Here is a 13514-nt window from a genome sequence, read left to right on the forward strand (position 1 = left end):
GGGAGTCCGTTGTAATTGAATAGGGGACAGGAAGGTCTTCTGGGTTGGCTGGCAAATTTCTATTTATTGACTTGGGTGGTGATTACAAGTGTGTTTCCTTTCTCATAAATCAATAAGATATACTTTGTAATGTGATTTTTCTGGATTGGTGATATATTTTACAATGAAAATGTTTTTAAAGGGGAGGAAACATTAAGTTAAACAATGGTTGGATGTCACCTACACTTTTAAAAAGACTTTGGTGAGAAAAGCTTTTCATTTACTGATGAACTCTTAGGCAGAGAGACTTGAGACTAGCATGCCATCAAACAAACCAAAATTGTTTCGTCCAAGGCCAACTCTCCGGATACAATGTTTCTCTCTTGAGTTGACCTGCCTCCCTCAAATTCCAGGGACGATAGATTATAAGGATATCCACACATGCTTTCTCATTTCTCTTTTAAGATTTTAAAAGAGAAATGCTCTCTAACAGAGATATCTCTAAGTAGCAGTCATGCCAATATTTGCATGACCAATATATTTGACTCAGGTGAAAGAAAAGTCCCAGGTCTGTTCTGTATCCTTGCATAAATAACCTTAGGTGAACACAACTGCCTAAACTTCGATCAGTTCTCCCAGAGATGTCTATCATAGGTTCACAGAATGTCAAAGAAAGTCTCCAGCATATGTGCAAAGTATTGTCCAAAGGTTTCTCTGCACATTCCACCTATCAGTTCTTCTTACTCGTGATAGATGCACACATTCTCTCTAAGCCACAGTAAGTAATTAAGCCATACCTGAGACAAAAAGAATGAAAGGATTTGATATCAAAAGATTTGGGAACAGCACAGAGCTAGTAAAATAGCAACAGCCCCAAACTGAAAACATCAAGGGTCCAAGTCTGCCAGACATAGGGCTTTTCGTTTCTACCCCTAGAATATAAAGGGCGCAATCTTCAAGTTATAAGTCAGTCACTTGGTTTAAAAACAGATTGCTTTACTGTTGGATTTGTTTAATATCCAACTGTATGACTAACATAGTACTAGCAAATTGTTTGGACTTAACAGGGTCTTTCTAGGTATGTCACAAAACCTGAATTCATAAAAGGAAAATTTGAGTTCATGAATACTAAAAAATAATTCAGGCCAGGTGCAGTGGCTTACACCTGTAATCCAAGCACTTTGGGAGGTCAAGGAGGGAGGATTGCTTGAGTCCATAAATTTGAGATCAGCCTGAGTAATATAGAGAGACCTCGTCTCTACAACAAATTAAAAAAAAAATAGTCAGGTGAGGTGGTATGTGCCTGTAGTCCCAGCTACTAGGGAGGCTGAGATAAAAGGATCTTCCGAGCCCAAGAGGTCGAGGTTGTACTGAGCCGTGATCATGACACTACATTCCAGCCTGCGAGACAGAGTGAGACCCTAACTCTAAGTAAATAAATATAGAATGATTCAGAGGAATAAATTTGGTTTTCCTTTTCCGTTGGCACTAAATAAAGATAATTTACAAACCAGTTTATCTAGGCTTTGGCTCAAATGTTAACTCTGAGGGTGGGATTCTCTTGATTAGGATCTCAAGAACTGTGTTTATGTTAGATGTCATAATTGGTTTAATTATGCTGACACCTGCAGTCCTTTGTCATTACCACTAACTGAGGAGGGGTCCAACGTGGCACTGATTTTTTTTTTCTTAGAGCAAGCCCAGCACCAGCAGTTCTTAGGCCCCCAGAATGAGGCAGGGAAACCTATGGCTTTTGGACCTAGGGTGTACTCTGGGGAGGTGCTGGTAAGTAGGGGTACACCCAGAATACAATCGGTTGGAAAAACACCAGTGACCTGAGTTCAGTACTTGTCTAGGTGGTCCACCACTAAATGGCAGGCCAATCATTGTGAAGGCACCTGCATATGAAGTGACTAGAAGCTTCCTTGGGACAAGGCTTTCCTTGGAATTCTTTTCACACAGACAGCAGGGCGCTTAACACGAAAATAAGTTGTAACCCTAACCTTACACCGTAGAAGCCATCAGCAAAAGTTACAGGCTTATGGGGGTACACTGAAAAGGGTAAAATCCAAAGGCCCCTGGATTTCAAATTAATGAATGACCTTAAGCTGCATTCCCTAAGTTCAGCTATATCTTCTTGTATTTTATGAGACCCTCCCTAGTCACTCATTTCTCCCTTTAGCTTCTGGGTTTCTGGGTAGGTAATCCATATCCTGCCTCCCATTTGTTCAACAGGAATTGTCATTTTTACGTGAATCTTTGCGTAGAATCGTAAACCAGGTGTGCCTGTCTAGGATTAATCATTAGACTGTGGTCAAATTGCTCTCCTAGATCATGTGAACAAAAAAGTGAATGGAAATTTTCGTTTCAAAAACTGTACTTTTGGACTTAGCCCTCGGCTGAGAAGTAAGGAGGCCGAACGTACGGATGGCAGCGAGGGGTCAATCCACGCCCGGCGTTGGGTCGGGGGTGGAGGAGTCGGAAGTGGTTGGGGTTTGGGGGAGGAGATCCGCTCACACACAAGAGGAGAGTGTTGAGCCGCCATATCTGCTGCTGCCGCCGCAGTTGCGAATGCAGCATCGGCGCGTAGCTGCCACCGCGGTGCCGCTAAGGTTCGTGTCACTACCCTTTGGCCCTTCGCTCTTGCTGCCTTGCCCCCGCCAGCGGAGCTCGCTCTTTCTGGCCTGTTGAGCCCGCTCCCTCCCCGCCACTCACCAGGTCCTCAGACCATGGATCCGGGTAGCAGCAGCAGCGACTCGGCGCCCGACTGCTGGGACCAGGTGGACATGGACGCCCCGACCGGGGACGGAGTCCCCTCGGCCGTGGCCGAGCCCCAGCGCGAGCCCCTCAGCTCGGCCTTCAGCCGTCAGCTCAACGTCAACGCCAAACCCTTCGTGCCTAACGTACACGCCGCGGAGTTCGTGCCGTCCTTCCTGCGGGGCTTGGCCCAGCAGCCCACCCTCCCGGCTGGCTCAGCCTGCAACTATGAAACCTGCGCCGTCGCGGGATACCCTCAAGGTAAAAGGCTGGGACGGGGGGCACCTGTGGAACCTTCCAAAGAGGAACTGTTAGTGTCATGCGAAGGTTCCAATTCTGCCGTTACCATGGAACTTTCAGAACCTGTTGTAGAAAATGGAGAGGTGGAAATGGTCCTAGAAGAATCATGGGAGCACAGTAAAGAAGTGAGTGAAGCCGAGCCTGGGGGTGGTGCCTTGGGTGATTCAGGGCCCCCAGAAGAAAGTGGCCAGGAAATGATGGAGGAGAAAGAGGAAATGAGAAAATCGAAATCCGTGGTCTTACCCTCAGGTGCTCCCAAAAAAGAACACGTAAATGTGGTATTCATTGGCCATGTTGATGCTGGCAAGTCAACCATTGGAGGACAGATAATGTTTTTGACGGGAATGGTTGACAAAAGGACTCTTGAGAAATATGAAAGAGAAGCTAAGGAGAAAAACAGAGAAACTTGGTATTTGTCCTGGGCCTTAGATACAAATCAGGAAGAACGAGACAAGGGTAAAACAGTAGAAGTGGGCCGTGCCTATTTTGAAACAGAAAAGAAACATTTCACAATTTTAGATGCCCCTGGCCACAAGAGTTTTGTTCCAAATATGATTGGTGGTGCTTCTCAAGCTGATTTGGCCGTGCTGGTAATCTCTGCCAGGAAAGGGGAGTTTGAAACTGGATTTGAAAAAGGTGGACAGACAAGAGAACATGCGATGTTGGCAAAAACAGCAGGGGTAAAACATTTAATAGTGCTTATTAATAAGATGGATGATCCCACAGTAAATTGGAGCATCGAGAGATATGAAGAATGTAAAGAGAAACTGGTGCCCTTTTTGAAAAAAGTCGGCTTCAGTCCAAAAAAGGACATTCACTTTATGCCCTGCTCAGGACTGACCGGAGCAAATATTAAAGAGCAATCAGATTTCTGCCCTTGGTACACTGGATTACCATTTATTCCATATTTGGATAATTTGCCAAACTTCGACAGATCAATTGATGGACCAATTAGACTGCCAATTGTGGACAAGTATAAGGATATGGGCACTGTGGTCCTGGGAAAACTGGAATCAGGATCCATTTATAAAGGCCAGCAGCTTGTGATGATGCCAAACAAGCACAATGTGGAAGTTCTTGGAATACTTTCTGATGATACTGAAACTGACTTTGTAGCCCCAGGTGAAAACCTCAAAATCAGACTGAAGGGAATTGAAGAAGAAGAGATTCTTCCAGGATTCATACTTTGTGACCCTAGTAACCTTTGCCATTCCGGACGCACATTTGATGTTCAGATAGTGATTATTGAGCACAAGTCCATCATCTGCCCAGGTTATAATGCAGTGCTGCACATTCATACTTGTATCGAGGAAGTTGAGATAACAGCCTTAATCTCCTTGGTTGACAAAAAATCAGGAGAAAAAAGTAAGACACGGCCCCGCTTCGTGAAACAAGATCAAGTGTGCATCGCCCGTTTAAGGACAGCAGGAACTATCTGCCTCGAAACATTCAAAGATTTTCCTCAGATGGGTCGTTTTACTCTAAGAGATGAGGGCAAGACCATTGCAATTGGAAAAGTTCTGAAACTGGTCCCAGAGAAGGACTAAGCAATTTTCTTGATGTCTCTGCAAGATACTGTGAGGAGAATTGACTGCAAAAGTTCACCACCTACTCTTATTTACTGCCCATTGACATACTTTTCTTCATATTTTGCAAAGAGAAATTTCACAGCAAAAATTCATGTTTTGTTAGCTTTCTCATGTTGAGATCTTGGTTATGTCACTGTTGAATTTACCCTCAATTTCCTTCCTCTATACCACTCTGCTTTCTTGGACAAAATCAGTAATAGCTTTGTAAGTGATGTGGATGTAATTGCCTATAATAATGAAAAATTAATATATTTTTTAATTTTTCATTTTCCTTTAGGATATTTAGACCACCCTTGTTCCACACAGAGCAATCAGAGTGTGTCAGTGTGTGTGTACATGTGAAAAAGACAATGAACATGTGAATAAAATATTCCATTTGAAACTTCAGTATTTGAAATGCTTTTGAATAATGCTTAAAATTTGTATGTAATACTATTCAGTTAGCTTTTTTACTTTCTCAAGTAATTGAATATGTTTTATCACTTGGGCTTTTAAAACTGTTCTCCGCTCACTGGTTTAATTAGTAATTTACAAACAATGCACAAGTTTGTATTAAAGGAAAAATTTTAATTTTGAGAAAAATAATTATTGTAGAGCTCTTCCAAATGAGCTGTGTTTCCTTTGTCCAAGTCCAGTCAATAAAGGAGCTCTTCTGCTTCCCCACTTGTGATTTGAAAATGAAAGCCTCCAGCCATCTTTAATTTGTATAGTAAGCCCTCACTTAATGTTGTTGGTAAGTTCTTAGAGACTGCAACTTTAAACAGAACGATGTACAGCAGGTCCTTGAATAATGTTGTTCACTATTGTTTAGTTATAATGTTGATGGGGAAAAATTGGTTTCATTTTATGTCGTTTCACTTAAAGTGGCAGTTTCCCATACCTAAAGGATGATGTTAAGTGAGGACTTACTGTCTTCCATCAAGTCCCATAATGTTGAGCATGATCAAATTATAAATATACCTGAGGATTCAGACCATATGTTGACTAGACTCTTATCTGTACTCCATCACCTTAACACACCTCTTGGTTTTGGTCATCATGAAACTTGTGATGCAGGACACAACACAATAGGGGCATGATTAGTGAGAGGATAAATGCTTACAATAGGGCTGTAGGTAATTTATTAGTAAGGGTTAATGAGGGTCCTGAGCTGAGAAATGAAACCATTTCACCCTTCTACCCTTGGAGTTGATAGGAAAGATGGGAAGTCATTTTTGTAATCAGGTCACAACCTACTCTTGGGGTTAGAGGCACTGGAAATTTCTCTGAACATCTTGAGGAAAACACAAATTATGGATTCTGAGGTGTCTACATTTACTACCAAGAGAGTGGCTTTATAACCTGCACGCCTATCAACAGCTGAAGAACTTTATGTCTTTGTAAGTGGGTAGTAGCCCAGTGCCAACACCTGCCCAATGGTGGGCAGAGCCAGTTTCTGTTAGATACAGCAGTATACCTGGAGTGAGAGACAGTTTGCTTTGTTGACAAATCTTATACTCATGGGCTACGTTGAAGAGGTGTAGAGACTGCTGCCACAACACCTTGGGTCATGCTCAGGCAAGGGCAGTAGCCCCTTCTCCATGGTCCTTTTGTTTGCGGACACATAAACCTCGAGGGTGTCTAACTTGTCAGAGATAGCCACACTGGTCTTGCCAGGGCATCATTATCATGGCTGTGCTGTGAATCATTCATCATAGGTCTTCAGGGCACTGACATAGGAAATTATTTTTATTTTGTTATACATCAGCTGACCTAATCCACAAGGACGTGCCTCATACTGTCAGTTTTTAAATTATTAGAATGTCAGTGGCAAGAGTTTCATCTTATCACAAGAATTCCTTCTCTTGGCTGTCTGCACTGAACTTTGTACAAAATACAGACTAATCCAGTACTTGATAAAAGTTTTGGCCTGGCAGCTACTTTTTAAAAAATTATTTTTGATGCTGCATCAATCTAATTGTTTTGTAATTTTAGTAATTTACCAATAGGATTATTGTGGATATCTTTCACAATAATCCTGCCAAAACCACAAGGCAGGACAGAGCTCTTTGTTTCTATCCAATTTGGCTAATTTCCTGTCAAAAACTGGCTCCTAAATGTCTTTCTCATTATCCAGTTGTTGAGCAGTTTCTCTACGAGAAGCTCTGAACTCTCTCTGTGTGTATACCTTCAGAGAAGAGACATACATCTTTGGAAGTAAATTTTAGAAACCAATATTTGCATTTCAGTAAGAAGCAGATCATTCCAGCAGTTGGAGACACAACTTAAGAAAATAGATATAAACACATGGTAACATTTCTTTCTAACATCCTGAATACCATCCTTTCTAGTTAATATCTGATGGTGTTCTCCAGTACTCCAAATTGGGGCCATTCACAAACTACTAGTTTCCCCAGGACATCCAACTACTAATAAAGCCATAGTCAGGGCAATGTCCCTTTAGAGGTTCCCTATTTCCTTTCATTCAAACCAGTTTAACTTAATTGTCCTCAGAGCTTCATCTCCAATTCCTGGCAGCCAAGATAAGGTAGAATCACCTTAAATCTGGCTGCACACTGTTAGTATGAGCTTCCTACTTCAGGCTTTCTCAGTAAATGTCTACCTGTTGGTTCTTGGAAACTTTTATCCCTGTATTCCTCTGGTCACTATGGGGCAAATCTGAGGACATTTACCAAAAAGAGCCAACTTATTCTGTACTTCAGCAAAGACCCAAAAAGCAAAGAAGGGGGAAAGTTTGGGCTGGGTAGAAACTAGCAGACCTCTGGATTATTCACCTTGAGCTTTCTCTGGTACCTCGGCATAATTGCCAGTGCTTTTGCTATCCACTATGATCACTGTTCCTGTGGTCAAAAAACAAATCTCTCAAAGTAGACCCTCCTTTCACAATATCATTATTCTGGTTCACTGTAGTACAAGACACTGCCATTTTAAACTTTACTTATAAGCATTTTGCAGTACACATACTCAACGTACTCATTTTAGTTAGATGGGACTGTAGAATAGCAGGGAGATAGTTACCCCTTCACAATCATTAAAAACAGTCTGGTAACCACAGAAGTTCTGTCAAAACCTGAGCATTTGAATTGCTCCACGGCCTGTTTTCTTGTTTAATGTGACCCTCTCTATACTTTCTGTTGAGAATATTGGTGTGTTTCCAATTTTTATAGATTCAGTTACGATATATACTCACAGTTGGCCATTGAGAGGAAGGAGAATTTGCTCCAAGGCTTCTACCCAAGGACACTACTCATTACTTCCAAAAAATTGGGAAAGTGGACTTGCCTTAGAATTTGGAAGAGGCTTTTTCAAAGCATCCCTTGTTTGTGTGTGCTAATATTTGGTAATCACCAAAATCAGCAAGGGAAAGGGAAAAGAAAAAGAAGAAGCTACCATGGACATGTCATGTATCAGAAAATAAACAGGGAGAAAGTTTTACTTACATAGAGGGTACAGTTTACAATTGCACTGTATATCCTGTAGAGTATTAAATATTGGCTTCTCATACAGTTCAATTCTGCACTCAACTATGCTAGATTGTTTTAGAGGAAATACGTCTAAATTCTGGGGAGATTCTCTTTTCCCAGACTCAACCTTTTAGAAAATTTTATAGTTTCTTTTTATAAATCAATGTTGATAGAAGTTTCAAGCTCTAAGACAAAAGGGATTTAGCAAAGCCCCTTGTTTTCTACTTATACTAATATTAAACAGTCAGAAATTGCTTAAACATAATTTGCAGGCATTTCTTCGCCCCCTAATAAAGACATTTCTCTCTTTGATTGTTGAATTTCTCCAAAAGTCCAAGCAGAGAATACTGAAACCTGGCCTCAGTTTTAGCATGAAAGAACAACAACAACAAAATTGTTCATAGGCTACCATATACACTCATGTTATTACCTCATTCACTTGATATGATATATATCCAATATATAGCCAATTATACCTCTTCTTTCACATTTGGGGCACTGAGTAAAAAGCTTTATTCTCTAACAAACTTAGAAGAATTATCTCTACTTGAGACTACTTTTAGTTGATCTATGGCCATCTTAACAGTGCCCTTTTGCCACACCAATAAAGTCACAGAAAAAGGACACCCTGTCGCAGGCAAGTGACCAAGAAATGCCTCAAAAAGGTTTGCAGGTTTAGTTGTCAACCTCTGGGTTAAATATTAGTATTTGATCTCCACCCTTGAATTTCTTTTTATACTCTGCTTTAATTGATGTTCCTATGACATATGTTATTTAGCTGTCTAAACTGCATTAACTTATTTTGCCAGTTTGGGAATGTATTGATTACTAGATGAAATAGAATGTAATATTTTATTATTTTAAGTATCCAGAGGCTTAGATCCTGAGTGATGCTAATGACAGAATGTTTCATCATCATCCACATACTTCAGTGCATGCTAAACCAAAAAAAAAAAAAAAAACAACTCTTGTCTGAAAGGATAGATGATCTGCAGCATAACTTGTACACATTTGGTAAGTGAATACAGAAGACTTGAAGGTCAGGAGATATATTTAAGGAGGCTCTAACCTTTGAGTACGTAACCATCCTGACTGAAGACAGATGAGAGGTGGTTTCACAAGATCCTGATGGTGAGTAAAACATTGTAATGACCAAAAGTTAACATAATTCAAGAACTATTGGCCTCTGTGAATGGCACACTATTCAAGAACTACAAAAAAAATGGGAGCATGATAAATATAATATTGATTTCCTAGAAGAATATGAGCTGTGTCTGCAGGTGGCTAGGAAACAAATGTATATCAGATTCATTGCATAAGATAATGAAGTTAAAGCTGCTAGAAATACAATGTGTTAGCTAACTCTGAGGATGGTGAAATCACCAAGCCCCCAGGTATGAGTGTGAGACCTCATACTGCATATCAATGCGTGAGTTAGTGACACCTAAGATACCATACATGACCTAAGCATGCAGGCTGGTAATAGCTACAATGAGGGGCAAGTTCTGTTCTGGGCTAGCCTTGGGCCTTCAACTCTACCGGCATCTCTCTCCATCACAATGGAAGCCAGAATCAAAATATGCTCCCTTCTTGACATGGAATGTGCTTAGCACTGTGTTGAGCAAACAACAGACCTCTCCCCCTATTCCTGCTGATGTTTCCCACGGTGACCTTGCTAATCCGCAGAAGTGGCTATGACCCATTGGACAGGGGAAAAGTAATGCCCTCTGGAGCCCCCAGTCAGAATGCTGAGCAAACCACCTGGCCCCTCCCATGAACCTCTGGTCCCTCGTGCATAACAGAAAGATAATGCCAGTTACTGGCTTTGTAAGATTGTCTGAAGACTGAACAGGGTTCTGGTACAAAATGTGCCTGGACGTAGTGTGTGACTCAATTGTTGGGAGTGTATTCCTTTCAGTCCATATTCAGTCCTTACCCCTGACTGTGTATTTGACCCTAGGAGCTGTGCTTCTCCTTTCCCACTGGATTTGCTGATGGCTGATCCAACCGCCTTTCCTATCAATGTCCAGCGGAAAACCAAACAAAACAAACAAAAAACTGATTTTGTTCAAAGAAGCAATGTGTTCGGTTCTGAGGGTGGAGAGCTCAGAAATTCTTTGCTCCAGTCATGGCTATCCCAGTCTCCTTTGCCATACGATGCTTTTTCCAGCCTCTCCCATAGCTAAAGGTAGCAATGAGACCCAGTGCTGCCCAATAAGCTGTACGGGTCTGTGTTGGGGGCTTCTGTAGAAGAGGCTGTTTCTTATTTAAAAAAAAAAAAAAAGGGCAGCTGTGACAGAAGAGGATGGTGGTACTTGGAATGTGATAAAGATGCTTGGAGCTGTTGCAGCCATGCTGTGACAAATATGAGGTAACAGTCAATTAGCTGAAAATGGTGGAGCAGGAGGATGGGTCTCTTTGTGTCTTTGAGGCATATTTTTTGTTTGTTTTGAGTTGGAGTCTCATTCTGTCGCCCAGGCTGGAGTGCAGTGGCACGCTCACAGCCACCGCAGCCTCGAAGGCTCAGGCGATCCTTCCGTCTCAGCCTTCCAAGTAGCTGGAACTACAGGCGTTCACCACCATGCCTGGCTATAAGCATATTTGAGCAGTTGAACCAACACAGGTATACTTCCAGACTTCTTATTAGGAGGGGAAAAGAATAAGACCTGTTCGTTCTTATCATTGGCTCTAAACCTTAGCTGCATAGTAAATTCATTCGAAGGTCGCTTTTTAGAAATACTTATGTCTTAGCCATATCCAGAAATTATTATTTCATTAGTCAGTATTGTGGCTTTGGACATTTCCAGAAATTATTATTTCAATAGTCTATTGTGACTACCCATTTCTGCTATGGGTTAGATACATGGCAAGATATAATATTCTAAAGAATGTATGTGGATCTCATACAGTTTTGTCAGTTAATAACTTTTGCTCAATCTTATTTCATCCAAATCCCACCAACTTCTCTTCACCCACAGGTTAATTTTGAAGCTAATTTTGAACATCATATCACTTCATAATAGATTATTTCAGTATGTATATCTATAAGATGTAGACACATTAAAAACATAAGCAGAATAACTTTTCACATGTAAAAACAATAATAATTCTTAAATGTCTTCACATTCTTATTCTTAGTTCAAATTTTAAAATTGCCTATAGATACTAATTTTTTGAAATTATATTTTCAGTTCAGGATCTAATTTATTCTCATGCATTATAATTTGCTAATATGCCCGTTAAGTCTCTCAATCTATAAGTTGTTTCTTCTCTCCCTCTTTTTTTCTTGCCATTTATTTGCTAAAAAACTTGAGTCCTTTATACTCTAGAGTTTCTTCACAGTCTCGATTTTGCTGAGATCCTGCCTTTGTCACTGTTTAACATGTTTCTGTCTCCTGTCTTCTATGTAAATTGGTTGTTAAAGATAGATGCTTCATTAGATTCATGTTTGCATCTCCCTGCCCCCTCTTTATTTGTTAGCAAGAATACTTCTCAGGTGGTGCTGTGCGCTTACATCTGGACACACATAATATCTGGTTGTCTCCTGATATTGGCAGATATTGATGATTATTTTCTAGATTCACTATTTCAGTACAGATTATAGAATGAAGGTATCCCAGTTATCTTTCTGCATTTATTAGCTAGGATACTTCTTTAAGGAGAATCTTAGTGGATAGTTCATAGGCAAATGGAAGGATAATTATTTGATTCTTTCCTTTTGTTTACCAGCTTTCAAGTAATGAATTTACTCTCTACAACTTTTTAAGATGACCACAAAGTATATTTTAGAATTATTGTGAATGTATTACATATTCAAACACACTTAAGGTATTTAAATTTATTTAACTAGTATTCTTGTAGATGTTCAAACTCTCCCATTATTAGGTATTCAGGTTCTTCAGGTTGGCTCTTGAATTCTTTCTCTATGACCCCATTAATCTTTGATAACTTCTTGTTTTCCTGATTGTTCAAGTCTCACCTTATACATTTCTCCAAATCATCTAATTCACCATGTAATCTTGACTATTTTTAGTGGAAAATTATTTCAGAGAGTAAAAATCATGGTGCTTGACTGCATGTTACTGGGTTCATTATGGTTTCTAGTGCCTTGTAGAGGACAGATGTAATAAATATGTATTTTTTTAAAGACAAAATGCACCATGAGTTTATATTGATACTTCTCATTCACATTCAGGGCTCCAGGATATGTACTTTACATCATTGATCTTACTTCTGTATGTCCTGTCTCTGAAATTACAAGTCCTGACTCCCAATGACACCAACAAAACTACTCATTAGCATTACCTCCCAATTTACAACCAACAATGTCTTAAAAATATGCCAACATTCTCATTAAGATATTAATTCTAAAAACAGTTGTAAAATTTTGTGTGGTTCTTTTTGTGCTCAGGTTGTATCTCACTAGGAATGTACAGGACATATGACTATATTTCAAAATCATTTGAAATAGTTTCTTTCTGTATCATCAAACCTCCAACTGAATATACAGTAAAATTCATTAGATTCACTTCCTTTCATTGATAGCAATTCCTTTCATCTTATTTAATTAGTTTTTGTAAATATGTGGAAAGTTTACACAGTACTAAAGTCAATCCTACAAAACAACATATTTTAGTAAAGTTCCCTTTGTCTTCTTGTCCCTCTCACTCTGTACTTTCTCTTTTCCACAGGTACATATTTTCTAGTTTGTTGATTATAGCTCCATATACGTATTCATTCACCTTTTTTTCTAAATGATAATGTATGAGGTTTTTTCATATTGATTTTTTTTTTTCACTTAACATATCCCGGAGAATGTTCTAAATTAGCATATAGAAATAGTCATTTCTTTTTTTTTTTTTGAGTTGGAGTCTCACTGTGTTGCCCAGACTGGAGTGCAGTGGCCGCTCCCGGCCACCACAGCCTCGACCTGCTGGGCTCCGGGGATCCTTCCGCCTCAGCCTTCCGAGTAGCCGGAATTACAGGCGCGTGCTACGACGCCTGGCTCATTTTGATTTATTGTAGAGATGAGGTCTCGCCAAGTTGTTGCATAATATTTAATTATTTTATTTTTAAGTCTTCTATTCATTTCGGTTTTTTGCTATAACACATATTGCTGCAATTAGTAACATTTTCATATTTTCCCAGTGTTTCTTTGATTTTTAAAATCTGGATTTATAGGCCAACACGTATATAAACTAAATACTGACAAACTCCCCTCCCTAAGAATTTTACCATTTTGCAAATAGTCTGTCTTTTTTTTTTTTTTTGAGTTGGAGTCTCACTCTGTCGCCCAGACTGGAGTGCAGTGGCCGCTCCCGGCCACCGCAGCCTCGACTTGCTGGGCTCGGGCGATTCTTCCGCCTCAGCCTTCCAAGTAGCTGGAATTACAGGCATGCGCTACCATGCCCGGCTAATTTTTTGA

General features: G+C 40.0%; 1 protein-coding gene across 2 annotated transcripts; it reads left to right on the top strand.

Annotated features, from left to right (window-relative positions):
• Positions 1-2471: 2471 nt before the first annotated feature.
• On the top strand, positions 2472-5303 carry GSPT2 (G1 to S phase transition 2). 2 transcript variants are annotated; one of them, XM_021714007.1, is made up of 2 exons: positions 2529-2718; positions 2956-4632. In XM_021714007.1, exons 1-2 carry the CDS (start codon positions 2709-2711, stop codon positions 4581-4583), a joined length of 1638 nt encoding a protein of 545 aa, XP_021569682.1. In that variant the 5' UTR covers positions 2529-2708; the 3' UTR covers positions 4584-4632. The 2 variants fall into 2 exon arrangements, with proteins under 2 accessions (XP_008059394.1, XP_021569682.1); XM_008061203.1 differs by having other exon boundaries at positions 2472-5303.
• The last annotated feature ends 8211 nt before the right edge of the window (positions 5304-13514 follow it).

The sequence above is a fragment of the Carlito syrichta genome, unplaced genomic scaffold (assembly GCF_000164805.1).
Source record: "Carlito syrichta isolate Samal-C Ts95f unplaced genomic scaffold, Tarsius_syrichta-2.0.1 Scaffold305143, whole genome shotgun sequence".
NCBI lineage: Eukaryota > Metazoa > Chordata > Mammalia > Primates > Tarsiidae > Carlito > Carlito syrichta.

Bases quoted from the DNA above. Each gene is read 5' to 3' on its own strand.
- GSPT2 (XM_008061203.1), top strand. From the start codon at position 2,709: ATGGATCCGGGTAGCAGCAGCAGCGACTCGGCGCCCGACTGCTGGGAC.